The sequence below is a fragment of the Serinus canaria genome, chromosome 1 (genome assembly GCF_022539315.1).
Source record: "Serinus canaria isolate serCan28SL12 chromosome 1, serCan2020, whole genome shotgun sequence".
Taxonomy (NCBI): Eukaryota; Metazoa; Chordata; class Aves; order Passeriformes; family Fringillidae; genus Serinus; species Serinus canaria.
The window spans coordinates 99,479,435-99,507,344 of record NC_066313.1 but is presented as its reverse complement, the minus strand read 5'-3'; the positions used below and the strand labels follow the sequence as shown (position 1 = coordinate 99,507,344).

At 40.4% G+C, this 27,910-nt stretch overlaps 2 protein-coding genes across 4 annotated transcripts in view; both read left to right on the top strand.

The window, feature by feature from the left end:
- Positions 1-10,775, top strand: part of BCLAF3 (BCLAF1 and THRAP3 family member 3) — a 33,110-nt gene extending 22,335 nt beyond the window's left edge. The window contains exons 10-12 of one of the 2 annotated variants that reach the window (XM_030234384.2): positions 27-122; positions 4,398-4,553; positions 6,226-10,775. In XM_030234384.2, the coding sequence (XP_030090244.2) occupies positions 27-122; positions 4,398-4,553; positions 6,226-6,255 (282 nt within the window). In that variant the 3' untranslated portion in view covers positions 6,256-10,775. The remainder of the gene's footprint in view (positions 1-26; positions 123-4,397; positions 4,554-6,225) is intronic. The other variant, XM_030234385.2, reaches the window with a different exon arrangement.
- A 1,520-nt stretch (positions 10,776-12,295) lies between these two features.
- SH3KBP1 (SH3 domain containing kinase binding protein 1) overlaps positions 12,296-27,910 on the top strand; it is a 209,539-nt gene continuing 193,924 nt past the window's right edge. The window contains exon 1 of one of the 2 annotated variants that reach the window (XM_018913607.3): positions 12,296-12,670. In XM_018913607.3, the coding sequence (XP_018769152.1) occupies positions 12,667-12,670 (4 nt within the window). In that variant the 5' untranslated portion in view covers positions 12,296-12,666. The remainder of the gene's footprint in view (positions 12,671-27,910) is intronic. The other variant, XM_050973299.1, reaches the window with a different exon arrangement.

Genomic DNA, 27,910 nt, shown 5'->3' with positions numbered 1-27,910 from the left:
TAACATATTAACTGTTTTCCTACTAGAATTCTTACTATGCTTCAAAATCAAGTGACACTTACCCTCACAGACGTATTAGAGGACACCTTGAACATGCAGGACCCATCAGAAGGCACTTTAAGGTACAGATCAGCTTTTATAAGATGTTTGTTATATAAAATGGTGGTTGAACCTGTTGAGTTTCATTACAGGAGACACTTTTGAAGGTATTAAGTGCCATGAAAAATAGTATCATCAAAGCCTAAGTGTTTATGTTGGAATAATGGGAGGCTTAGCTATTAGTAGGTGAGAGGGCTGGCAGTGATTGAGCAGGGCTGTCCAGTGTTGTATGCAGGCAGTTGAAATAAATAGGTTAATGCAGAGTCAGGAATAAGAAATGCAGGAATTGCACAATGACTAGAAAACTCATCTATCCAAAACCCAAGCTGCTGAGCTTTTTTCCTTCGTGTGACAGAAGCCTGAGCTTTTTCCAAAGTCTGGAAGACAAGAATTGTGTTGCTTTCAAAAATGTATTACTGTTGTTTCATTAACCCATTCATGGAGGGATTTCTGGGGAAATAATGTTGTGTGAATACCCTGCATACTGCTAGCTATGCATTAAAAAAAAATTGAAAAAAATGAGGTTTTATTCTTGGGGCCTCAAGAGGGTAAGGAGATGGGCAACTGTGCTTCTTTCTCAGGTAGAGCAGTGGCCAAGTAATGCCTTTTAATTGTAAAATGTATCCTGGATTCAGCAGAAAAACAAAACATTTCCTTTTCTGCTGACAGTGGCATGCTATGCATAGGTCCAGTTAGAGTTGTTGATGTGAGAAAAGTCAAATCTAAAACAACTTTACATTAGTTTTCTACCTTGAAATTGCCCCTACATTTTTAACATGCATTCTTAAGAGTAAAGTAATACACAGAAGAGATTTCCTGTTTTGTAGCTAGTGAAGTAGAATTTTAATGGCCAATTAGCTGTCATTTTTGGATGAAACTTTGAAAGGTGGGGAAGTATAGATTTGGGTGGTAGGGTTTTTTTTCTCTTCTTCCCACCCCACCCCAAGCATAAGAGCTATTGGATAAAAAGACTTTCTCCAATTTAGGTGTGCTTTGCCAGCCAACCTTAGTCAGGTAACTGAGCTAACACCAACAAAAACTGCTGTCTTGATTCGTTCAAAGCCTGATACAACTATTTCAACACGTGAGAAGATGGTAGCCTGTTATTCTGTATCCCCACTGTATTGTCAGCCTCCAGGTGATGGAGGACTCTAGCACTGGCTGCTGGATCCCTGAGGCAGTGTTGGTGGTTGATGCTCCTTTCATTTACATCATTCTGCAGCTCTGCTGATGGTACAAGCAGGAAAGTGTCCATTTAAGTTGTCACCTCACATATATATGAATATTGCAGTATCCAGTGATCTGTCCCATGATGCTTTAATATTTATAGGGAAAATGGCATATGCACTTGTATTGCAGTTTGCTTATGTGTATAGCACTTTTATCATTGCCATGGAAACAGTGGTCTTGATTTGACTTAATTTCTTTAAATTTTTATGTTGAAATTCCTTCTGCACAACAGAGTTTTCTTGCTGTGCTGTTGATGAAATAGAGGTGACTTGACTATCTTCTACACTTAGGACTTTCTTGGCTAATTATTTAAAAGAACAGCAACATACAGAGAAACAAAAACCTCACCAAAAAACCCATATAAAATTACGTTCTCTGCCTTCCCCTCTCCCCACCTCCCAAAAAAATCAAGCCCCACACAATTTTTTTCTTAAGATGTAAAACAGGGGCATTTAAATTTAATAAGCAAAAAGTGATGACTACTCAGAGTATTTTAAAAAAACATATGGTCTGCACTATGTTTTTGGGAAAAGAAAAAACTGCTGTTCTAAAATACTTTATAAAGGATCTGGAGAAGTCTTACAAAATTTAAAAGGTCTTTTTTTCTAATGACCCTTTATCATGAATCACTAATTCAGCCTTTAAGCAAGTAAGTGCAAAGTGATCTTTAAAACTAAACTGCATTCACTGCTTAAAAAAAGTTCAGCATATTATTGGCTGTGGTGGGTTCACCCCTGCCAGCAGCATAGCACCACACAGCTGCTGCCACCCTCCCCTTAGCTCCCTTCCTCTCCCAGCAGGATGGGATGGAAAATATGGAGAGCAAAAGTGAGAGAACTCAGGAGTTGAGATGAAGACAGTTTTAAGTAGTGAAAAAAGAAGTGATGCAAAGGCTGTCACTCACCATCTGTCACAAGGTGACTGATGCCCAGCTGGTCCCCAAGCAATGACTACTTCCTCCAAAGCCCCTTCCCTCAGTTTCTGTTGCATAGGAGATTGTATGGTGTATAACATCCCTGTGCTCAGCTTGGGCCACCTGTCTTGGCTGTGTCCCTTCCCTGCTTCTTGCCCACCCTGGTGTCCTTGCTGAGCAGCAGAGTAAGGAAAGACAAGAAAATGTTGCTGCTGTGCAGGTACTGCTGGGCAATAGCCAAAGCACTGGTGTGTTACCAGTGCAGTTTTAGTCACAAATCCAAAACTCAGCACCATGCATGCTGCTGTGAAGAAAATTAACTCCATCCTTGCCACACAGTGCAGCCATATATAGTTGCTCAAATACCCTTATTTTAGAGCTTCAGGCTCCTAGGGATTGTCATTAGCATTATTTATAAAACAGTCCTAATGTAAACTTGGATTGTCACTTTAGCAGACTGTATTCTTATTTATAGACCAAAAGTTAATGTTGTTTTCCACATACTTTAGATTATCTTGTTTTGCTACAAGCTGTGTGTGACTGAGGTGCCTATTTGCCAAATGTATATAGAATCTGTTAGCTTTGTCTATAACTGATGCTGCTCTACATTAATATTACTGCTGTGTTCTTCCCTCCCCACTTACAGAACATGTAAATTCTTGAGTTGAAATGTCTAAGCTGTTTATAAGGCAATTTTCAGTACCTTTCACCTTTCCCCCATCCCTTGCTTGTTCTAGTCCTTTGTTTATTGTCATACAATTGCAGTGGCAGACCACCAAGGCCTCCTTTCTAGTCACTGAAGTCAAGGGAGCCATAGCAGGAGTGGAGAAATGGGAACTTCTAGTGTTGTGTTCATGGCATTAATCCAGCATTAAAAGTGCCTTTCAGTTTTCTCTGTGATAGGCACATACCCATGTAATACAACCTAGTGCAAGGAAGTTCTTTGTGCCTGCACTCTGATACTCTCCAGGAAAGTGATTGGCATTAAATGGGCTCTTGTAAGTGTCCTCTGTCAGAGTAACCCTGGGGGAATGATGGGGCCAGGTTCTCACTTGTCTCCTGCAAAGTAGGTGGGTGAAATGATTTGTGAAATAACAGAACCTCTGCATTTGCATAAAGAAACCTCTGTTCTGTACAGTTCTTTCTTTATTGTTCACCAGCCACACAGTGGAAAACACAGTGGAAAAAGTGGTACTAAAGTTATTGCAATCTCAGAGCTTGTGATTTTTCTTGAAGCGATCCTTACTCTGTCAAATGAGACATTTCACCAAAGGAATTTTGTCATGCTCAATAAGGGCTGTTCTGTGACATATTTTGTTTTCTCCTGCCCTTCAATGGTGTTTGTAAAAGATAAGAAGAATTTATATGGCCTGAAGGTTTTCTCTGGTTTTAGAGGAAAACCCATTGTTTAAATTTGGAATGGATGTTGGAAAACTATGGAAAAATTATGACAAATAAGGTTTTTATTACTCTAAAAATATTTACTGCCTAATTTTTAAAGATCTGAGGGCCTAGGAATGAAAATCTTTTTCAAACTTTACCTGCTGTGATCAGTTGATCATGCTATATCCTCTGTGTTTTTATAATGCCTTTCACCTTTAAGTCTTCTGATACCTCTGTGGCCTCTGCTCCTAGTCCCACAGTAGGTTAGTTTGCAGTTTTGCATTGTGGAGGTATCAAAGGCATAGGAAATGCCTGTGTGTTCAGACTGTCCGACATTAAAGCTCTAGGAAAAACATATGTACTGACTTGTGTTAGTGTGACACTTCAGACTCAATGTGTGCCTGCTGCAGGCTTGGCATCACTGAATTTGGTAGTGGCAGTGAGGTGCTGTCTGAAAGTTTTTTGTTGATGGCATGTGCCTCATTAGCAGTTGAAAAAATGTTAAAATGTTGTACAATGCATTTTTTTTTTTTTTTCTACAAGGAAGATAATTTCAGATGTTTTGAACAGCAAGTGCAGTACACCAGTTCTTTGAGCCCTGTGGTCTAAGAAATAATACATGGATGTAAATGAAGAGGGTGTGCACTTGCAAATGCGTGCTTCTGTCATTGAGTACTGGAGGTTTTACAAGTGTATAGCTGTAATTATGAACTTTTGAGTTTTGGTGCCCTCATTTTGCACACTTTTTTCTTCCTTTCCCCCACCCTTACAGAGCAACTTTGCAGATGGCCGTTTGCAATCCCATTATAAATCAGGCTTAGTGCAGAAGGGTTTATATATTCAGGCTAAGTACCAGCGGTTACGTTCTGTTGGTGTAAGGGGATTTGCCACTAATAAATTCAGAGATGGATTTTTGAGGAAAGAAAAGGTAAGTTGGATTAATTTATTTTTCACTAAGCCATTTGTAAAATATGCATATTCATAAGATCCATTTTGATTTTTAAATCTCCATGGAATGACTGGGATGGGATTTTCTGGGATATTGGCTCTTTGTACTTCACTGGCAAACTTGACTGCACTCTTGTTTCCTCTCTGTTTATTCTATGGAAACTTGCTGAAACTTGCTTTGTGTAACTGCAAATCAGAGGTGCCCTCTGAGATTCTGTGGTTGCTTCTGTTTCAGTATTTTTTCCTTGAGCTCAGCTGATCTCTCTTCCTACTGACGGGGCCAGAAATTGTGCCTTTGTAGAACAAAATATTCTGTCCTGTTTAAGAGAAGGATATTAATAATTTTCTAATACATCTGTGTGCTTCTCCTTTTTATATGTTACCATAATTATGTGCTTCAAAGTATTCACTGGGATGCTGCTCTGAACAAAACTTCCTGCACAATATAGTGTCTTGTATAAAATCGTTTGAAAAGCTTAAACTTTGATTTGCAGACTGTATGGGCCGACAATCTTGAACTGCATAAGAATTTTGAGCCCTATAAAATGTTGCAGCTTTTGTGAGGATCAGTAGTTAAAACATGGTAAATCCTTTATTGGAATTGATCAAAGTAGTATGAAGTTACTTGTGACATCAGGGAATTGGATTATATGACCTACACAGCCCCTTGCAGTTCTGTGCTCTGTGTGTCTTTGTTTTGTAACTCTGTGTCCATCCAGCTACAAGTAAACACACTTGAATAAATAAGCAGTTGTAGTTGGATTAGACTTTGGCTCTTGGAGCACAGAAGCACCTTAAGCACAAGTTCTTACAGCTGTTTGCAAAATTCCTCAAGTTTACAGCCCAGTGGGGAGAAGAAAAAGCCCCCCAAACCCCTTAAGGAAACACACTTGTAAAAAACAAACCAAAACAAACAAACCAAAACCACCCAACCATCAGAAAGAAAACCAAGCACTTGCAACAAGGTGAAGAGATCACTTGTTGCTGAAGTATCTGGGCAAATATATCTTATACTTGCATGGGCTCTGAGAATTATTATCTTCAAAGGCTAAATTGAATTGGAATTAGTGGAAAATAGAAGGAGAAAGATATCCCCTCCCCCAGTTATGACCTTGTAAAATGGGTATAGCAATGTTACAATTTTGTTGTTGTGAGCTATTTCCAATAATTTCCAGTGTTCTTCTATAATTGGCTGTTAAGATTCTTGTCTGGAACTTATAAAGCATACTTCAAACATGCTGGCTGCTAGGTACTGAATCAGAGATTCATCAGTGACTTCTGAATTTTATGGGATTTTTTACACGTGATGAATTTGAGCGTGTCTGAGTTAAATAAGTACGACAAACATTTTCTTAACAGCATACTGTTTGTTGGATGGCTAATTCCTAAAAACCAAAACTGTTCCTGAAATTGTAGTATTTTGCCTATTGTAATTATAAAACCAGTTAAGATCTGTTAAACGGGTCTGAACATCTTTATTTCATTTGTAATAATGATGCATATGTATCTTTTAAGGTACACGCTTTATAGTTGAGCTGTTTGAGTACATAATCGAAAGAACTTTGCATTTTACATACATCACTTAGGAAGGTTGGGAGGGTTTTTCTGCTATTATAACTGAGAGTAATGATTTTCTTTTTTTTTCTCTGTAGGGAAATCTAAATATTGCAACAGAAACCTGAACTAAGCTGAGATCCTGAGGTTGAAACAGATAACACAGCAAGGGAGCATCTGTTCAGTTTTTGACAACTTTCTCAAGACTTAAAAAAGGATAAAGGAACTAACGCTGTAACTTTCTTGATTAAAAATAACTTTATTTTGAATGCTGCAGAACTTTTTTACAGTTTTAATAATTGCTTTTAAAGTACAGTATTAAATTGAAACATCATATTATGTACCTTTAGTTCTGTGTGCATACCAGTCTCAAATAAGGAAGTCATTGAAGGGAGTCTTATTTATTAAATACTTTTTCTCTAAGCATGATGTTACAGATGGAACTTGAGCTGTTATACCTAGAGGTTTCTATGTTGAAAGTTTATTGCTAATGTAATAATAAAAAAGAAAAAAAAAAGTGCCTGAATTGTTTGGTAATAGCACATTAGCTCAGGATTTTCCAATTAATGACCTTTTAGGTTGTGCAATAGATTTTACACCTCTGTTCAGTCATTTCCATAAAACAGTATTTTGTATTACTTTGGATTAATAATACACTTGGATTTCTGATGTGTATATACATTTGTAAATTGTTAGAATGTTGGGACAACTTTCAGCATTTGATTAAAATTCATGGTAACAGGCAGTTATGTAAAGTACTGTAGCAGTAGCTTATAACTGCACTGAAAGCATGCTTGGGTTTGTTAGAAGATTAGTTGGTCTGTATTCAAAATTATTCTGTCTCATTATATTTTGGTGTATGAGATTCTCTACCAAGTCACATGTTCTCTAATCTTTTTCATCATAAATGATTTGATGATCTTGTGAATTCTAAAATTGGGGCCTGAAGTATTAAATTACAAGAAAAACAAAAAATGTAAGTTTTTGAAAGCGTGTGTTCTAACAAAGAAATTGTTCATAATTGAAACTGCTTTAAATGCAGACAGCTGATGATTTTGTTCCGAATGACTCTCTGAAGTTTACCATACTGCAGTATTGTTACGCTGTGTGCAAAACTCAAATAGCCAGACCTGTTTCATAAGCAGCTATAAACAGTATTGTGTTTATTTCCTGTTTATAGCCCTTGCCTTAATTCATTATATATGGTAGGGTTGTGTGTATGTATTGCAGATTTGTTCAAACTTCTTACTAATGAGGCATAGTAGTCTTAAGAAATGTTCTTTTTCAAGAAAAAAGTTAATTCACAATATCCTCAATACATGCAGGCAGATGTATTTCAATCTAGAATGCAGGCTAGTGTCTGTTGTGGCTGGTAGACCAGAATTCCAATTCTGGGTTAGAGGTATGTTCACAGAAAAGGAAATTTGGTTTTTTGGGTGGAAAACCAGGATGTGATTTCTGCATGCTTTTTTGTAATGTTTTTTTCCACAATGCCTTCAGTAGAGGGACTGTTTGAAAATGTAATTATGGTTCAGAACAGCTAAAATTACTGTGACTTGAGCTCTTCAGTTTCAGGGTTGTTCTGCTTAGTGTTCATAGGGAATAAGGCAGGAAGAGTGCAACATTCATTGATGTCATGTCATTCAATGATAACAGATGGTTTGTTTCTAAAACACAAGTTGTCAGTTTAAATAACAATCATTAATAATATAATTAGTTTTTTCAGTAACTTTAACATGCATAGGCAAAATGGGAATTGGAAGGAAAGGAACTCCCTGGACAAATAGAGGCAGGCAACCTTCTGCAGATAAGAAAGTAGTTTTTTACTTAGTGTTGTCAGTGATTAATCTGGCAGAGTCATCCTGTGTAGATTTACCGGGAGATAAAAATAAGGAACTGAAACAACAGGTTAAATGAGTCAACCCAAAGCAAATGTGGAGTAGCTGCTGTTCTGATCAGGCTGCTGGCAGGGGAGTGCAGAACATGCTAAGCCGAGAGGGGCAGGTTTACCCTGAAGCCAACAAGTCCTTCACACTGCTCTGAATGTACACTGTAAAAGATGTGAGAAATGAAACCATTATGATACAGGACAAACTACTGAGACTGTGTTGTCTCATTCAACAGGATACTACTGTGTCTGTAAGCTTCCTGCAGTGTTCTTATTAAATTCTGGAAGAGAACTCTTTGTTGAGTAAATGGAAAAAGTGGATACATGAAGAAACTTCTGACATGGTAGTTTTGCTAGCACTGTTTGGAAGTAATGCTGGAGTAGTCAGATTCAGTCAGTTAATGCTGCTTTAACCAGGTTTCAACATGTGACTGACTCCTGATTTTGTGCTTTATTTTATCTATGCATGATTAGATATTTCTAATTTGTTTTGTACTTTACAGTTTAGCTTTGTGTTTATTTCTGCAACTGGGAGCAACATATTGCAAAGAAGTTTGTGGATTTTTTGACTTGTTTGCTGACTTTGATTCCCCCCCGAATCCATGGTCCTAAGATTAATGTCATATGAAATGTAGTCACTGTTTCAGTTGGTTTATCTTTTCTATGATCCCATTTGCTCAAATCACATTTTTACTGATAATTTTACTTAAATAATTTTGGATTCTGTCATGATAAAACCTCTTACATTCTAAAAAATGCACACAAAAATAATGAATTTTATAAAAACTCATGGTTTAGGTGCTAGAAGCATCTACTCTATGGTATGATGTGAGACATTGCTATGTAAATATATCTTTATGAATTACAGAGGTTTGTGTGTATATACTCATATCCAATTCAGTTTGTTTATTGTTTTAGCACAGAAAATTCTGTTTTACTGGAATACAGTGTTTGATTGAGGGCAATGTATTAAAGTTACTGTTTGGGTTGTGAAGGCACAAGGAAAAGGGTTAAGCAGAAGAAAGGTCAATTTACTTGAATAACCTGGTGCCTTTCAATATTGCGACTGCATTGCAGAAAACACATGTACAAAGACTTAAGTTTGTTGTAATCTTTCTAGTGAGAGCATGGACTGATAACAGTTCTTGTTAAAACAACTGTTTACTTTAAATAGGTGTGTAAGCCTGTGTAGGAAAACAGTGACTCTCATTAGTAAAGTCTGTCACTGTTTGCATTGGAAGGGCAAGTTAAAAATGTGATTGTCTTAAGAGCTTTCTAGCTTTCTGTTTTATACTTTAAAAATACAAATGTGAATTGCCTTTGTTTTGTTAAGTTTGAAATGGCTGTTAAATGCTGTCATTTTCAGTTGTTCACATGTGAAATTTTATTTTTAATTGCTATCCAAAATGTAATGGGTTTAGTATGACTAGAGTCTTCCTTTTAAGTGTCTGAAATACTAAGTTGCTATGATGTTAGCATTTGTATTGCTGATCCGTTTAATATTTGCATAAATTGATAAGAATACTTATCATAAATTTGTAATTATTGAGTTCACAAGGTTCACAAAATTCTGGGCCAGTAAGAAGCAACATATTTGCAAGGTTTCTATAAGCTTGCCTTAAGTAATAATTGCATTTGAAATCATTTTACCTGATGGATATAGATGGTCTTGAGACCCGAACATAGCTGTCTCAACTCAGGTAACTAATAGCAGAGGATAGGAGTAAGTCCAGCTGATCCATCACCTGCTGTGTAATGTTTTCCTGCTCCCATCTTCCCTAGGGCCCTAGGCTGAAATACTGAGTTTTATTTAAATGAACTTAGTTGCTTTAAAAACAGTACCAAACCCCAGGATTACACTTTTGTGGCATTAAAGGCAGAGTTCTCAAAACTTGCTTGTTATGCATCAGAAAGTCATTTTCTGCCATGTCTGTGAAATGGATAATGAGAGTCTCTTGAAGAAGGTGATAAAAGATCATAACAAAGAAAGACTGATTTCTCAGTATTCACCTTAGAAGACTGTAAATAGAGGGATTTCTTTAATTTCCTTGCTTTCCTAAAGGAAGGCTTTTCCCATACTGTGTTGAAATCCACCTCTTGCCTTTCTTTAAGCATCTGAACAGCAATCTACAAGGTTCTTTATTGGGAGAGCCCTCTGAAAGACAGACTTCAGACTTGCATCCTAATGAATCTGAAAAAAAAAATGTTTCTGCACGTAGCTCTGACCCTTGACAGACTTCATTCCATTGCTGCAGAATTTGAAGATAAGAAGTTCTTCAGCCTCCTTACGAAGGAAAGAAAGAATAAAAGCCATTTCAAGATTATTGAAAGCCTCCTTGTGACACTTGATTCCCTAACAGACCTTAAGGATAGCCATGAACATTGAAGTGTGTTCTGTTTTGAGCTTTGTGAATATTATTTTTCAGTGTCAAGATCAGAGAAAACTCTTGTCATAACACCTGCCCCTTCCCTCCATGCCTGGTGGTTTTTGTTGGAGGGATTTTGAGTAGGTATTTAGACACATGGTTTAATAGCCTGCCACTTTTAATGCAGTTTTCTTCTGTTCACTGTTCATTGCTCTGAATTTTCTCTTAAGTAGTCTGAATCTCATGTTATCTTTTTAATATTTCATTTTCTGTAAATAATGTAGTAGATGGCTTTCATTTTGTGACTGGCTTCTCACATCTTTAGTATTGAGGGGAGGAGGCAGTGGAAAGAGTTGTTGTTCGAGTATGTTCTTCAAGGAATAAAAAAAGCCTCATTGTTATGTTTTAAGAATAGCAGGAATTTTTTACTCCCAGTTGAATGAGGGGAACTAATGTCCACTTCTAAGGAATAGATTGTTGATGTTATTTATACTGTAGTTTCTCAAGGACTGTCTAATGTGTGTATGTGTACATGTATGTGCACATGGAAACACAGTGTTAGAGAAGCCTTCAATTATTTGTAAGTGTGGATAAGAAATGACATTTTTAAACTACTGAAGCTGGAGTTAAATGCAAATGCATTTTAAGTCTGTAGTCTTTGAGTCCACGACGGTGCTTTTTGACAATGTTACTCCATATCTAAAAGCCTCGTTCATAAGGATATAGTAAGATGTAGGTATGTTTATATGTATGTTTAACATAGTTTATATAAAATAAATGTAAATCTTGTTTCTACAGACAATAAATGTTTTCACGAAATTTTTACTTATAAATAATTCAGTTATTTGATTCAGTAGTTATTAATGCTTGGTGTAATTTTCAGGGCTTAAAAAAAAAGAAAAAGCTTTTTTCAAAATCTCTTGTGAAGGGAGTGGAAAGTGGCAGTTTTCTGTTTTCATGCACAAATTACGTACTTGAGGTAAGAACAGGCTGCTTTTACTACTCTTTCATTAATAGTCAAGGTGCTTGTGCTGTAAAATGTTACCTATACTTTAATACCAGCTTTTTTTTTTGCCTTTTTTTTAATCTGCTCTTCTCCTCTGCTACTCTTCTAGGTTTTTTCCCAGGGGTCTTTACCTGTGGGCAGACGTGCCTGTGCACACGCCTCCCCACCCTCCTTCCATGCCTTTCTGTCCAAACATGTTGCTGATGTGTGCACACTGTTACTGTAGCAGGGGTTTCGCATCTTCCTGCAGTACGGACAGTCCGTGCTCCTGTGCGACGCTGCTTTTTTAGTGAAGCATCAACACCACCCCAAAGGCACTCTTCGTCTTCCCTTTTTGTCCTCTTTTCTTCCTTCCCTGCTCCTAAACCCAAACCTGTAGCGGTGTGTGCGGGGAAGGTGGGCCGGGCAGAGACGAGGGGCGCCTGCGGCGCTGCCGGTGCATTTCCCGGTCGCTCAGAAAGCAGCGCCCCGGGGGCAGGGCAGGGCCGGCACGGCTGCCTGGGGCCGTGTGCGGACGGGCAGCTACGGGGCAGGTGCGGGGCCGGAATGCGCGGTTAGGAGCCTGTCCCGCCGCCCGGGAGCGCTCTACAGCCTCCCCCAGCGCCCCGTCCCCTCCCTGTGCCCGAGGAGTCCTGCCCCGAGAGGGAGGGAGCTACCCCGCTCCCTGCCGAGGCTCCGCTCTCCGCCGACCCTGCCCCCGCCGGGACCTCGGCGCGGCTCCGCTTCCTGGCGCCCTCCCCGCCCTCCTCTCCCGCCGGCCCGAGGCGGCGCAGCGGCTCTGGCGCAGTCTCGCGACACTTCCCGCAGCGCGGAGCCGGAGCCGCCGCTCGCCCCGGCAGCAGCAGCGGCAGCCGCGGCGGTCGCTGCCCGCGCTTGGGAGCCCGAGCCGCTCCCGCGCCCCGCCGCGCTCACAGCCTGCCCCTGCCGCGGCTCGGCGGCACAGGCTCCTTCGGGCGCTTTCGCCCTGGGCTGCTTTTCCCGGCGCAGCGGGGACCCAGGTAGCTGCAGGAGCTGAAGGCTGAGCCCCTTTTCTAGCCTGATTTCTGTATATTTCCTTTTTCTCACACACGCCGAGGGAGCCGCGGCGCAGGACGCAGGATGCAGCCCGGCTGCGGCGGGTGCTGAGCGCGGTGGCCGCCGGAGGAGGGAGCGGCTCTGTCAGCGCCTCCGCTCCGCGCGGCGGCAGCTCGGGCGATCCCTCGCCCCCTTCCTCGTCGTGGCCACCCACCCCAAACTTTCAGCCTGTTGTCGCTGCCAGGCGAAGCCCAGCTCGACATAAATGGGTGAGTTCAGGCAGCCGAGGTGGCGGTGCCGGGGGCCAGCTGGGGCTCCTGGCTAGCCAGTGGGGTGCATGTGCTGCTGGGGGCGGCGGGAGGGAGGTGGCCGCCACCGGCCTCCTCTCCTTCGCCTCACGGCTTTTAACTTCTCCTCCCCTCCCCCGGCCGAGGCAATAATTGTTTTCATGTGACAGGCGGAGAGGTCGGCGTTGGCGGCGGCGGGGCGACGGCCGGGTGCCCCTCGGGGCTGCCGCTGTGGGTGCTCCCGAGCGGGGCTGACACGGTTTCGAACCCCCCCGGCCTCGCCGCCTTCCCGCCGGGCACGGCCCTCTCCGGGCACTCTGGGGTGTGGTGGCACCGGGCCGGGCCGGGCGGAGAGAAGAGACACCTCCGTGCCGGGCGCGCAGGTTGCGCTTCGAGGGCTGCGGCGGGGAGGGATGCACCGCCCTTCGCTGCCCCGCACCGCCCGTCGCTGCCCCGCCGGGCGGGGGCGGCCACCGGGGCCGCTGCCGGGGTCCTTGGAGCCGCGGCGCGGGGGGCGGCCGCGCTTCGGCTGCCGCTGCCCGTGAGGTGTCACCCGCGGACTTCGGGAAGAGGCTGCGCCTGGATGCCCGGCCCGGGCTGGGCAGCGCCCGTTACCTGTACAGGGGCAGGGAAGGAGGATGGGGATGAATTGTCCCCGTATTTGGGCGAGGCAGCGGCAGCGGCAGTGCCAGGCGCGGGCTGAGCGATGAGCCCCGGGCGTCGCTGGAGTGCGGCTGCCCGCGGCTCGCTTTGCCCAGCGCGGTGCCCGGCGGAAAATGACGGATAGGCTGGAACAAAAGAAGCGGCCGCTGTCGGTGGGCAGCCTTGGTGCACACACCGGCCGGCGTCTGGAGACAGCAGCGAACGGTGCTCCGAAACAGCGGCTTTTAGATGTCTCCAGGCCCCCCGCTGCCCGCTTCGCTCACGGCGGCGGAAATGCGGTCGGACTGTGGGGAAACCTAAGAGCAGCATCACCGTAACGACTGAATATAATGCGTGATGTGGGAGGACATTTTACACTATTTCACCTGTTGTAATACAGTGACGTTGGGAATGTAGTAGGAAATAAATCGCCCCTTTGTTCTTTGCGAGATTAGTTTGTGGGTGCTATGGGAGAGATGCACAGCTGCTCTACCTGTCTGTTACCAGATTAAGCACAAGCTTTTTGCTATTGACTTTCAGTTTGCTCTCCCGTTCGGGCTGAGATGGGCTTATCCCTGTGCAGCTCGCTCGGCCCTATTGATCCGGCTGAGCTCGGCCGCTGCTGGCGGAAGGCCGGCATCCCTGGCTGCCACAGTCAAGTGGGGGCATTGCACGAGTTCTGGTAGGGCTGGTCTGCCGGCTCACTGGCACAGCTCTCAACTTCTGTCTTCTTTCACAACAGATAGGATTTTAAACATAGTGTTGTATTGAGAGGCCGGGTTAGTAACTGTTTGTAATGGAGCAGAATCTGTATTCAGTAGGGCATGTCACAGGAAATGGTTTATTAAAATTATTTTTGGTTTCTTATCCTCTTCCAATGCATTTATTTCTTACTAACTTTGTATTGTGATGCAATAGGCTTTTCTGATTTCAATTTGCTCCATAGTCCAGATATTAGCCTTTATGGTTCAAAAGATTAAGTAAAGCAATAAAGAACCAACAAAGTGATTTGCATTGATAGGTTTTTAATACAGTAATTTGGTAGTAAAGGCCATAATTTTTCTTTTTACCCACCCATCCCTCTCCTGGGTAGTGATCCTACATATCTGGCTTCTTTAAAGCTCATTAGGATGATGACTTTCCCAAATCATCATGATTCAGTCATACTTTGCGTTGCAAAATGGGAGTGGAGGGAAGGTGGATATGATTTAATTGTTGTTCATATCTTTAAATGGTAAGTGATTCTCATAGTTTGCAAACAAATAGAAAAATTGTGCAAGGAGCTGAAGATATGCATAGTATGAGAGTAAAATCTTTATAGGAGCTATCAAATGAAAGCAGTTTTATGAAACACATTTTTAACATAGTTAGCATTTTTGTAAGGTATCTCAGATGCAGAAGAGAATAGGTGAATTCTTTGTGTACTATTCCTACCAGGAATTTGTGCACTAATCCTACTCAGGATTCCTATTTTTTTTTTTTTTTAGATTACTTGTAAGCCTTCTTTTATATTTTCTCAGTGGCACTGCAGGGTGTTTTAAGCCCAACCCTGTGCATGTGTATATATTGGGTGTATGTTATACATACCTGTATACTGAGATTCAGTGCTTCTTTACAGCACACACCCCAAACCTTACAGGAAACACCTCTTGTAATTGGTGTTTTACGAGCTCTTCTATGACATTATAGGAAGAGTACATTAAAATTAATTAATTTGCACTTGGAATGGACTTCTCAGGAGAGTTGAGTGAAATAATGGTATGACATAAAAAGGGGGGGATTAAGGCAAAGGTTTTGAAGGTATTAATGAATGCAGTGAAACAAGCTTGATCCCTCTCCTTAAACGTTCCAGAAATGAAGATGTGGTGTTTTGTGGGGACTTGTGTGCAGGAGAGGGTTGTTTGTTTGTTGTTGCTTTTGGGTTTGTTTTGAAACTACTTAGACTAGAGGGAACTGTTCAGGGAACTCGGTCTCAACTGCAAGAGCATGGGGTGTCCACATATCAGATTGTGCTCCTGAAGCTGAAGGTGCAGAAAACAAAGTAGATATGGGGAAATCTGGTTTGAAATGTACTGCTTATCAAATTTAGAAAATGCAAGATTAGAAGTGTGATTTTAGAGAGCAAATGCCATCATCACAAAGCAGCTGTACAGCTCCTTCTGTCAGTTGAGACACACCTCCCAACTTCTGCAGTAAATGAAGGAAAATCCTTTCTTCTGCTGTGCAGTCTTTGCTCATGTTCAAAGCACAGCCAGTTTAGCGCATTAAATGAGGTGTGGGTCCTTATAATAACCTTGCAACAAAGCTGGAACCTTCATCACAATGCTTAAACACTTTCTTCATCAATATTTTTTCATCTAAATGTTTTTCAAGGTATTGTTAAAGCTCTGCTGTTTGGAAAGGGGAAGAGAGGAAGTGCTGCTTTTGTTTAGTGAAATCACATTGATGGCCTCTGCTGCCACCATAGCTGGGAGTTTGGATCTGGAGAGAGTCTTGTGCCCTTTGAACCAGTTAGATTACTTCCCCTGGTTTTACATAATTGGTTGAGAAAGGTGCTTGCTGTGGAATACTGCAGCTGGTTTGTACACACCAAAGGAATATTACACCAAGACATAATGCAATCAAAATAATTCAGTCTATGTGAGAGTGTGATTATTCTGTACTAGTTGCAATCCCTTTTTCTGTTTTTACCTTTCTTATTTTTTTTTCATTTTCTAAATTCTTCTCTATCCCCTGCCCTCAGCTTTCTCCCTCCTCTGTTACTCTTCACATGTTTCAGACTTGCTGCTTCCTCTGCCTTCCTCTCTCTTAGCCCAGCATCAACAGAGGGAGTGCTCTGAGCACATTTCCTGCGTGTGGGGCCAGGCTGACCTCCAGCACCAGGGCTGTGCCCCATCTAAACTTCTGCTTGGCCCTGTGGTGACACCTGGAGATTGCTCACTGCAGCAGGAGCCCTGGGGAGTGCAGCTGGTGAACTCCAGCAACCCTACTCTCCCATGTAAAATGATGAATTTTTGAGGCCTGATCTTAGCAGAAGTTGTACACAGAAGATGGTAGGTGTGCTTGTGGTTGCCTCTCCAAAATGGTGGAGATATTGGAGCCTTTCAGTAGAATAGCTGTAAGATTTTAAAAATAGAAATAGTATTTGCCATTCTAGTCATCCTTGAAGGCAGCTGAACAGCTTCAGCTGAATAAGGAAAAGTAATAAGAAAGATGATTAGCATGACTTTTTTCACTTGGATTTCTTTTTTAAAATAAGGTTTTAAGCAACTGTAAAGTGGCTTTATAGGAAAAAAATTGTGTAAAAATCCTTCCCAACTTGTAAAAAGTCTTTATTTTCCTCATAGGGGGTGTTACTGATTTTAATTCTTTTGTGGTTGTTGGTAGGTTTGTTTCTCACAAGAAGGCAAATACATTGGAGCTGTTCAGGATCAGATGTCCAGTGGTTTGGTGGCATTATACAGCCTGTGAATGGCTTATGATCTGAGTTCCAGTGGAGTTTTCATAAACTGTAATAAAATACTTTCAGTAATCTGTATAAACTTTCATTTAAAAATAGCTGGTGTGAAGTTTTCTTTTCTTAGAAATCAAGAGATAATGACACTCCTGTCATAAAAGGTTGTCAGAGATGCCTTCTATATGGATCAAGATAGGGGTTGGAAATCAATAAATATAAAATATGTAAATATGTTTGTATATGTAAAATATTATGAAAATAATTTATGATTATGGCATCTCTTCTGCTTGCTCCTTTGCAGTAGCTCTTCCTTCCTAGACTCTCCGTTGGAGTTGGTTTTTCAAATTAACTGTTGCTTTTAGCTCAGGAAGTGTGATAAAGAACATAATACCTAAAATAGATGGTTTCTTAAAAGAGCAGAATTCTTGCTTGTTTTTGTGCTAATCAAAGCCTCATATGTAGAAAATTACAATGAAGCTGCTAGAAAAGGTTTTTTTTTTTTTTTTGTCTGCCTGGGTTTAAGGAAGCAATGTAATGAGCATGTAATAATAACAATGGAATGTAATAAAACACTTTATTGAGAAGCAGTTTTGTTTTGATATGAATGCTGAGTGCATACATATTTTTGTTAAATTGTTACTAATGTAATATATACAATTTATCAATACAAAATGCAATTATATACAATATATACAATTTATCTCTGATGTTATTAAGATTTCTTGTTTTGTAATTGTAATCCACTGGATGTTAGAGGGTGTTTCAAGAACACTGGTGGTATATCATCAGGATTTGTATAGGGGATCAGTGTTGGCCTTGTAGATAGTGCATTGACTCCTTCCCTGCTTAGAGGGGAAGGGTTGCATGTGTTAGGAGGAGAAAAAGGAGAGCTTGGAAATGTGAAATGAGCAGCTGAAATTTCAGGTCTGATGTGTTAGAGGTCACTGACTGAAGTGCTGCAAGCAGGTTAGCCCTGATGAGATCAAAGGAGTGAAAACAGCTGCAGAGATGGTATCTGTTGTTTTGCTCTGATCCTGCTGGTACAGAGCAAGCTTATAAAAAAAAGATGATGGGTTTTGTATGGTTCCTATCTGTGTGGTTTTAAAAATCCTGGACCAGGGAGCGGATGTTTTCCCTTGCTGCAAAAGCAGGAAGTAGCTGCAGGCCATATCTACATTCTGTATGCTGAGGAATGATGAAAGAATATATTAGGGGGAGGGGAATGATAGAGGAGGTGAGTATCAAGATTCAGTAATTCAGCTAATGTAAAAGTAATTGCTGACAGTCTGCTTCACACTGAGAGGAAACACAATAAAAGCTTGAAGTCCCTATGTGTGAGAGAATATGCAAATACTGCAGTTCAGTGGTCATGGATTGTATTATCAAATGAAGTTTTTCCCCTCCTTTTTATTATTGATAACTGAGAAGCACCAGTAGAAAGCAACCCTTGAGAATGCAGTGGTAAATCCACAAAAAAGCTGTGTGGTGAGATGACTGTTGCAGATCTTGGCTATGCTTTGTTCCTAACATAACTTTGCCTTAGAGAATGGAGCATCCTGGAGGACAAGCAGTGAAAGGGGAAAGGATGTCTTTGTTCTGTCTTACAGCATTTTGTATCACAGGGGGAGTGTTGCTGAGAATTTGTGCTTCTGATTTAGTATGAAGAATTGCGTGGAGTTGTGGATCAGAAATTATGTCTGTGCTGAAAAAAATTCTCTTTAGCAACAATGTATTATAGAAAGCTGAGCATTTATACAAGAGAAATATCCCTAACTTCTGATTAATCAGTAGTGTCAATATAAAGAGGTGTCTTTTGAACTCTGCCTTTGAATTTCATTAGAAGTATTGTACAGAAGGAAGAAGTTCCTCTTTACCTCATTCTCTGTCTTTCAGACTGTGCAGCTAAATCACTTCTGACAATTGAAACCTGCTCACACCAAAACCAGTGTAAGATTATTCATTTATTTGAAGATCAAAGACAGCATTGGTGCACAGCTCCCCGGGGAAGTAAGGCTATTTTGGAACTGTCAATATAGATTCATGGCATGTGTTGCAAGTCAAGGCCCAATTAGACTAGGTCTAGGTCTTTAAAGGTCCCTCCCAAACCAAAGCATTCAAAATGATCCATCAATATTTAATTAGCTTTCAGTGGTCACACTGATTGTATTTAAAAATTAAGTGGTTTATGTCCTGCAGATAATTTGTATTAATGAATTTGTGACTTACATTTAAAAAAACCCAACTCACCTAAAACAAGCAAACAAAATAACCACCCCTGCAAAATAGGAATACTCATAACATGTTGTGTTCTCTAGTTGTAATTTCCAGGAACTTGCTTGTTACCTTTAAAAGCAACATATTGGTGCTTTTTATTGATAATGAGGTCTAAAAGCAAACAGACACAAAAGTCACTTCAAGGTGTTTTCTTGCTTGTTTTAGGTTGCTTTTGTGGGAAGAAGTTCTTGGAGGTCAGTGCAGCTGCTGGTGCTGCATGGACTGCTTGTGTCAGCCTGGCTCTCTTTGTGTGTAGCCCTGTCTTTCTCCATGAGCTGGGTTTATAAAGGTTTTCATTAAAGGTAGCAGCAGTATCAGAATATAAGGGTACACATAAAAAACTTTTCATTTTTGAGCATATTGTAAAGCCATTCTTTGAGAACTTTCACATCAGGTTTAAGTTAAGTATGTTCTCTATCTGTGGTTGCTGATTCATCCTCACCACTGGCAAAAAACCATTTTTCATACTCTGGTAACTTGGCAGAGTTGATTTTTTTCTCCCTGATAGGCTTGTGCAGCATTGAAAATTTTCTGTCCTTTTGACAGATATAGAACTGGCCAGCAGCAAGACCTTAGCTTAATTTTTCAGTGTTTTTCTCATTCCTGCTGTTCTTTTGGTGAGGTCTCACTGAGCTCTTATTGAGCTTTTAGTGCTCCTCTCTTTCCTACTGTCAAAGGGCACACCAGTTTCCAAACTGTGCCCAGAAAAAGATGCCTTTATTTAGAGCTTTTGTTATGGCAAGGTTTAAAAAACTTCTTTGCTGTGAAATTTGGACCACTTATAAAAAAGTGTTTTAGCTTTGGCCTTGTGTTTCCAAATGCAGGTATTAGTAACTTGCTTTAGAAGAGTGGTGATGCTTATTTATAAACAGTATTTGAATATTGATGATGATTGACTACTGCAGTACTTCTCTTTTTTGTTATTCATTTCTTATGAACATTTACGTATTGTCATCAACAGCTTTATGAAAAAATATCCTATCAAAACACCTTAATTTCCCATGAAATAGCCCAGTATTACAGTTCATGAAATTGCAGAACTGCCATTTTCATTGAATACAACTATCCAGCTTTTCTGCTTAAATGATCACATTAAAGAAACCCTCAAAAGCTTCCACAAGGCAGCCAAAATACCCCAAAATAACTCCTACCAAAATAAAATTCTAACCCTAGAGAAACCTGACTTTGTTTCCATCAGACTTTAAATGGCTGGGTGAAAGGAAGGGATGGAGAAATGAGTACAGAGAGTGAAAGCCTTCCAGTAAAGGCTGAGCTTGAGAGCCTTGCCTTGAATGCACAGCCCAGCAGTTTGTGACAGTGGGAATTCCTGAACACCTGAGAGTGAGCAGCAGTGCTTCCAGGCAGGTCCTGCTAGCAGGGAAGACAAAATTGCACCACCAGGAGTAAGAATTTGCAGGCCTGGTAGTTAGAAATGATGGTAACTTCACTCATTCGTAAAATGAAAAATTAAATTAGTTCCAGGAGAGTAAAAAAGTGTCCACAAATGTATAAATCCTTATTATATTAAAGATTTTTTTTTATGGCATGTGCTACACCTTATTATTCAATTCTAATTTTTGTTCAGAGAAACATCAGGGTCTCAGCATTTTTGGAGAACACCAGTTTGAAAGCTTGCAAGCTTTTTTTTTTATCAGTATTTTTAGATTTCATGTGAGAAAGAAAAGGTTAATCACTATGCAATCTTGAAGTCTAGATTTATTTCAGCCTTAAATATTGATATTGAAGTCTCACTGTTAAATCTCTTCAACTAGTACATTGATACACTTTTGTGCTTTTGTTGCATTTGTTTAATGAAAATTGTAACATTTAAGTTTTATCTCATTTTAAGGTTCTAAGCCATTCGCTGAACTGAGCTGATCATGTAACTAGTTCAGTTGTTAATCTCAGTCTGATACGAGATTACTTTTAATCTTGATTCTTTGTTAATTGCTGTATCCTTAAAGTTGGAAATGTATTCTTTGTAGCTATTTTTGTTAGCGACTTTAACAACAAAGTTAATTTTCCATGTGACAAAAACCTGTGTATTTTGTGGATTTTGTTGGCTTTTAAGTAGTTAGTTTATAGATTTGACCAGCTCCTCGGTTGCTTCTTTCTTCGTTGCTTCTTTCTCTGTAAGTCTGGTAGATCACAGTGGGTCAAGTTTATCTTTCTGTATAGAACTGCTCCAACATCATAGAGGTAACATGTGGTTAATTAAGGGATTTGTGTGTATAGTTAATCCAGGCTAGTTAACAGCTATTTTATTGATGGGAGGTTTGCTTAACAAGCAAAATCCTTCTCTGACTTCTTCCTTGCTTGACTAAATGTGTGATGAAAAGAGATTTATCCTTGAACAGCCAGCTAATTTGTACAAGTAAGATCAGCTCTTTCTGTTACAAGAAACAACCTTTCAACTGTGAGAGAAATCTTCCTGCTGCTGTTGCTGTTATCTTTGGTTATGATTATTTTTAATGTTCATCTTCCTGGACAGCTGCTATTGTCTCTTCCATCCAGTAATCTCTTTTAAAAGTGGGAAAGATCTTTATTTTCTTTGAAGCTTAATACAAAAGCCCCTTGTATCTGCTGCTCATTTCATTCATCAAATACCTTTATTCAGCTTCATTTAAAAATAGTAGAAATACACTTGTCAGTTTTCCTTTGACCACTGAGGTTAGTTTGAATGGTCTTTGTTCTGTCAGCTCATACTGCCCTTCAGAATTTCTCACTTTGATTTGCATTAACCATGCTACTTAATTTTAAAGGCTACCATTTCTGTGTATGAAGCATCTATAAATAGTGCTTTTGATTAACTGACATCTCAATTATCTGACTGTGGTTTGTGGAAGATTAAGATAACATACCTTCTAGTTCATGATGAACTATCTTCTGACAATTCAAAATTGTCAGAATTGCACTGGTTCTGGAGTCATGAGACATCTATTAATATGTATTCCTCTGCAGTGGATTTGATAGTTTGTTCACAGTTGTGTTTGTTCCTGTGTGTTTCTCATTCCTTCACCTCATTCTGTCAGAAAGCAGTTGCACCTCTTCTCATCACTTGCAGAAGTACATGTATGCTTCTTTCCCTTTGTAGGCTGTGCTGTTTTGTTGCTTTGGGTTCATGTGTTGCAGTGGTTTTTGATTGTCTGAGTGTTGTGGTTTTTTTTTCCCTTTTAAAAATAAATCTACATTACAGTTTTGCAACTGTTTCTCAGGAAATATGCTCTTCAACCTTTTTTTTTTGTCTGTTCACATACCTGATGCTCTGTCATCCCATATTTTCATATGCACTTCCTTCAAATTCATCTTTCCTTCTTTGACCTGTCTTTCAAATGTACTGCTTCCCTTTTTAGAAAGCTTTATGTATTTCACTTAAAGAGTCTCAAAATTCCCTAAATTAAGATGCAAAGATATACAGAACTCTGAAGGCAATCTGGTGTAGAATACAGCACAACTGTAGGTGATCCTTTATGCACTTTATTTGAAATTAGAGACAGAAGAAAGCTTTGGCTGGAATCCCATAAATATGATGTCAGGAAGGAAAGGGATTGACTGTCTTTTAGAGACCATTGCTTTAATCTGCAAAGTTTTTTCAGAGTTGAAATTGGTACCCTGGAATAATGCTAAGGTGTGTGTTGCATATCATGTTTTGCCAGCCACATTTTTGATGTATTTTGATGAAAGAGTGGTGCCTATGGTATGTGGAGTAAAACAGGTTGTAGAAGTTGGCAAAGCCAAATACTGAAGTTCCAATGTTTTTTTTTTAATTTGGAGAACTTTAAAGCAGGATGTTGCTATTTTAAGTAGAATTTCAGTTCCTGTCTGTTTCAGTCTGTCAGCGTCTCTCTTGAACCAAAACCAAGGAGCTGATGTAAATGCAGCCTTGTAAGCAGAGAAATTGAATGTAAGAAACACTCTTTGCCTCTCCACACCCTCTGAAATCTACAATTAGTTTTGACTTCCGATTTCCTTAACTCTAAGGACCTGCACCACTCAAAACCAGGGAAGGTCATTAAAAGATTCTTTAAGGGGATGGAGTCCAGGAAACTTTTTCTTAGGTGGAAAAGTAGAGCTTTCTCCTTAGGCTTGGAAGAAGTGGTCAAGGTAGAAAATATTCAGTGACCATCTTATTCCTGTCCTCTCTAGTTCTCTTGGTTGCATGGTTTAACCTGCCTGTTGTCCCCTGGATGCTGTAGAAAGATTCTGTACCAGCACCTGAGGAAGTTCTACTTGTCTTGAGGAGAATCTGTCCTGTTGTTACTTCTTTGGCCCCACACTTTGTTCTGTTCCAGACACTACCAGTGCTGGTTACTGGGGGTGGATGAGAGGAGCAGGCTGTCAGAAGAATAACTGCTGATAACAATAGGGTTTATTGCCTCTGTTTGTTTCCCAGGGTTCCACAAAGCCTCATCCTGCTGCTTTCTCCCCCTTTCCCCCCCATCCTCAGTGCAGCAATGGGTTCTTCTGTCTAAATGCTGACTGTTGTTTGTGCTTTCACTCTGTGTGCAGCTCGGCTGAGCATTCCCATTCAACCAGCACAGAGTGGCTCAGATTCCCGCTTGGAACAAGGCTATCATCAGGTCACAAGCTGTTCTGGCTCACAATGAAAGCCAGGGATAAGCTTTCAAATGTCCTTCTTTGGCTTGCATCAGGTTTTGCTTTCAGGATTGTTCTGAGGAGGAGGAGCTCTGTGTAGTGTCTCCCTTTTGGAGGTTTGTTCTCATTGTAAGAGTTAAAGAGGATCCCTTGGAAGGAAGAGAGTTTTTTTTCAGATGGAAGAGACTTCTTGAGACCTTTAACCTACTACCAGAGATACCTGTTCAAAGAGCTGGGTCTTCTACTTGCAGCATAATCTCTGCTTTCTGAAAGGCTTTGCCTTGTTCAAAATCAAGAGAATTTTTCAAAGAGAAAATTAAACTAAAAAATGTTAATGCAAGTGCCTCATTGCCCAGGCTACGATGGACACATGGGATTTTGAAAAGCACCATTAAAACTAAACATACTAGCTAATGCCTCTGATGTGGATTTTTGTTCATAAAAGAAAAAAAAGGTGTTACTTTGTGAATTCCATTTATTGTGACATCCAAAAAACACCTGCAGAAACTGATTTGAGCTGAGAAAACAGAGGCATTGAAGATACCATCAAAAAACTTATTATTCCAGAATTGCATCCTAAAATCTAAAACTGAAATTTGAAATTTTTTTGATCCTCCGAAGCTGGCACATTATCTGATACAACAGTGAAATTTGTTTGCCTAAGGATTGTCTGGAACTTGTGAATTCATATATGCAGTTATTTCTAAAGCAGCATTTTTTTTCAGTCCTATTGTTCTTACTACAGTTTGAAGGAAAATAAAAGAATCTGATGTTAAAAGAGAAGATGATAAGGGTCATGAGCAGCAGTTTGATGAGATTTCTATATTAATCAAGAAAATATTAAATTGATAGGTGTTAAAAGTGTTCTTTAAACCACATGTGTCCTTTCTCCAAATATTCACACCCTACCTTCCATTGCTGCTCACATAATCGAGGAAGTTTGGTGGTTTTAGGTGGTTGATGGCTTTTCTTTCAGTGTGGTGTAGAGGTTTAGTGGAGATGGCTTGATGCTGGTATGTAGATGTTGCATTGGACCATAGTGATGAAGTGCAAATTTCCCATCATCTGAGCTCTTGTACTTTGGGCTGTGAGCCCCAGGACACACACACAGAAGTTACAGCTCCTGTAATGCCCAATAGTCCATTGGACAGTAGCTGTGCCCTTTAATTTCACTTATAAATTATGAAACTGCTGAGAGGTTCCATACTGGGCCTGACCTTCCTCTGAAAGCGAAGTTTTGTAGCTTGAAATGCTTGGACTCATGTAAGAGGTTAGAAAGAAAAAAGCCGATTATTTCTTCTCTCCATCCAGCCCAGCTTCTCGCTGTTGCACAGCGCACGTCTTTGTGACAGTTCATAATGCATCAGTTAAAACACTGTGCTGCTTTGTAGCCCTAGCATTTGACAGGTGGAATCAGAAAAGTTGCTGCTGGAGTAAATATTTTGCAACTGTTGTCTTAAAAATGATAGAATTCCATTAAACGGAGGGAAAACAACACAACTTTGAAATTGTTATAAGACACCGTGTTTGTCTGCAGCTGGCATCACACAGCAAAAGTAAAAAACTCAGACTGTGGCATGGTGTGAGGATTTTGGCTATATCAGGCTACTGCTGTTAGCAATCTCTTCTTGCAGAAATTGCCACTTCCAAAAGCAAGAATACCTCAACAGGATGTATCTGTGCACCACTTTTCAGTCTGGTTACTTAATGTAACACCATTTTTATGAGCACTTCCAGCAAATGTGGCTGAGATGCAGAGGAGTATGTTGTATTCTCCCCATCCTCCTCCTGTGCAAAAGGGTTGCTACTTTTGGCAAAGACGTGCGGTGATAGTAACAGCTTAGGCATCTAGTGAAATCCTCCAAGCTCCTCTGAGATCATATTCATAATCACATTCCTGCTTCTCTCTGATGTTAATGAGATGAGGTGGATGTTGCTGGTGTAGAAGCTCAGAGTTTTGGCAAATTCTATGCATTGCACAATCTGAAGACCTGTGAACCACTGTTGATCACAATCTCTGCTCATCTTCCTGAAGGTTAAATGATTCTACATCCTCTCTGAAAAGGTGGATATTCCTTGTCTTTTTAATTTTTTATTCATTTGTCTTTCCACCTCAGTACCATCCATTGGCATCTCTAAGTACTGTGAAGGCAACTTTGGGACTAGAATACTGGGCTAGTACTTCTGAGTAATTTAACACAGCACTTGCTTTCATGCATCAGCTTTTGTAACCTGTTTACTTTATATGGTGATACATTCATTTGCTATCAGTTCTCATGAATTTAGCCAAGTGGTAGTTTTATAAATAGTTCTGTATTTAGCTGTAATTTGTCTCCTTTTTGTTCTGAAGAAGTAACTCATATCCTTCCTATGTCCTCTCAGTTGTCTGAGGTTTAGAAACTGCAAGAGTAGAGAAGCACTACTAACAAGTTTGTATGAAGATATAGTTTGTCAAATGGGATTTATTGGTCTTTTTTTGACCTTAAGTACTCTTCTCCTCTTCTGTTTTTCTCAGCAATGGGTATAATAATTTGCACTCTTCAGAACTTGGAGTTGTTTTCATGGATATTGGAGGAGGCAGGCACTCACGTCAGGATGATGATGTTAAATGTTTTCCTCTGAATCTAATGTCTTCCACTTCTTCTGGATGGGTCCTTGTGTGCATTAGTTTCTGAGGAGAAGAGCAATTCTAAAGGTGAACAGCTCTCAAGACAATTTTGCCTCTGAGAAGCACTGCATTTCTTAGTTACAGGTTAACACAGTGCACATTGTCTGCAAACTTGACAATGTGAATTTAAAGTAGGTTTGTTTGTGCATGCTGTGTGCAGTGGAAACATCTGCTGTAGTTGAGAGGCACTCTGGTTGATAGAACCAATGGATTACAGTAAAATTAGTAGCAAAAATATGATTTGAGTAGTTTGTTGTTCAAGGCAGAAACACCATTTTGCCCACCAGAAAAGATCAATTAATGCATGGAATAGAAGTTCTTCCTCTGACAGCCACATGAATGCCAAAGATTATCTGTGCAATCTCAATCTTCCTAAACAGTTAAAGAGACTCATCCCAATAAATTCTAACATGTATTATTGCATCCAAAGTGCTTTTAAGGGGGAGTATAGATGTAGCTGCTGCCACCTAGAACTACCACAGTGATCTTTCCTTGTTTGCTCCACAGTTCCACGTGCATGGTTTCTGGTGTTCAGATGTGCTTTGGCATATTGCATAAAAAGTTTGGATCAGATATGGTGTGACACTACAAGTTCACTTAGAGGCAACTACTATGATAGGCTTAAGAAAAAAATTAAATTCATAGTGTTTCTTAGAAATGCCTACCTGAAGTATTTTACTACAGACTTGCTATGAGATGTATATTTTATGTGAAAAGTCCCTACATAAACACAAAAATACAAACACACTGACTTACTGTTGTTCTTAATCTGACTGTAAATGAGATATTTTCAATGAACTGTGGTCTTACCAAGTGGCTTAGCTGGAGTATAAAGTATTTCTTGTCCTACTGGGTGATTTCCACTCAAATAACTGTGTGTTTGTTTGTTTTAAAAACTGGAACCAAGCGTACCTCTTTGAAAAACAGAAAACTAGCTCTCTTCTTTTCTTGGAGGGCAGCTCAGGTGTTCTATCAGCTGGAGCGGCTTCAGCTCTGCTGCTGCCCAGAGGAGAGTCACATCAGGACAGTGCCAGGCCAAGTGTTCACTGTCCTGCAGATGAGGCTGGGGTCCTCTGACAGCTCCTCTGTTGCTGTGCCTGTGTGTGACTGTGAATTCACACCACAGAGCTTCCCCCCAAGTGCTTCCCATCTGTCCTGAGTGCTCTGTGGCTCCCTGGGGTGTCCCCAGGTGCTGACTGGCCGAGGATTTGTGGCTGTAACAAGAAAGGACCCTGGGCAATCTGATTTAGGTGGCCCCTTCTGTGGCTGCTCTGCCCTTTCAGGAGTGATGCAGTGAAGGTGCTATTCTAGGACTATGACCTTTAGCTGCCCCCCATTGTTTGCAAAGGGGAAATAGAAAAATCTAATGTAAACTGAAGGCTGTTGTCTAAGTGGAGGAGTTGCTGTTTATCATGTAGCATGGATTTAACATCTTGAAGATTAAATAGTACTGCTTTTCCTTCTGATATTGATTTTTCCTTCCCCTACGGCTTTTCTTTATCATGAAGTGAAATCCTTGCAGGGTTTTAGCAGGGAGTATTATTCCTGATAGTACTCCTTTTAGCAGGGAGTATTATTCCTGATA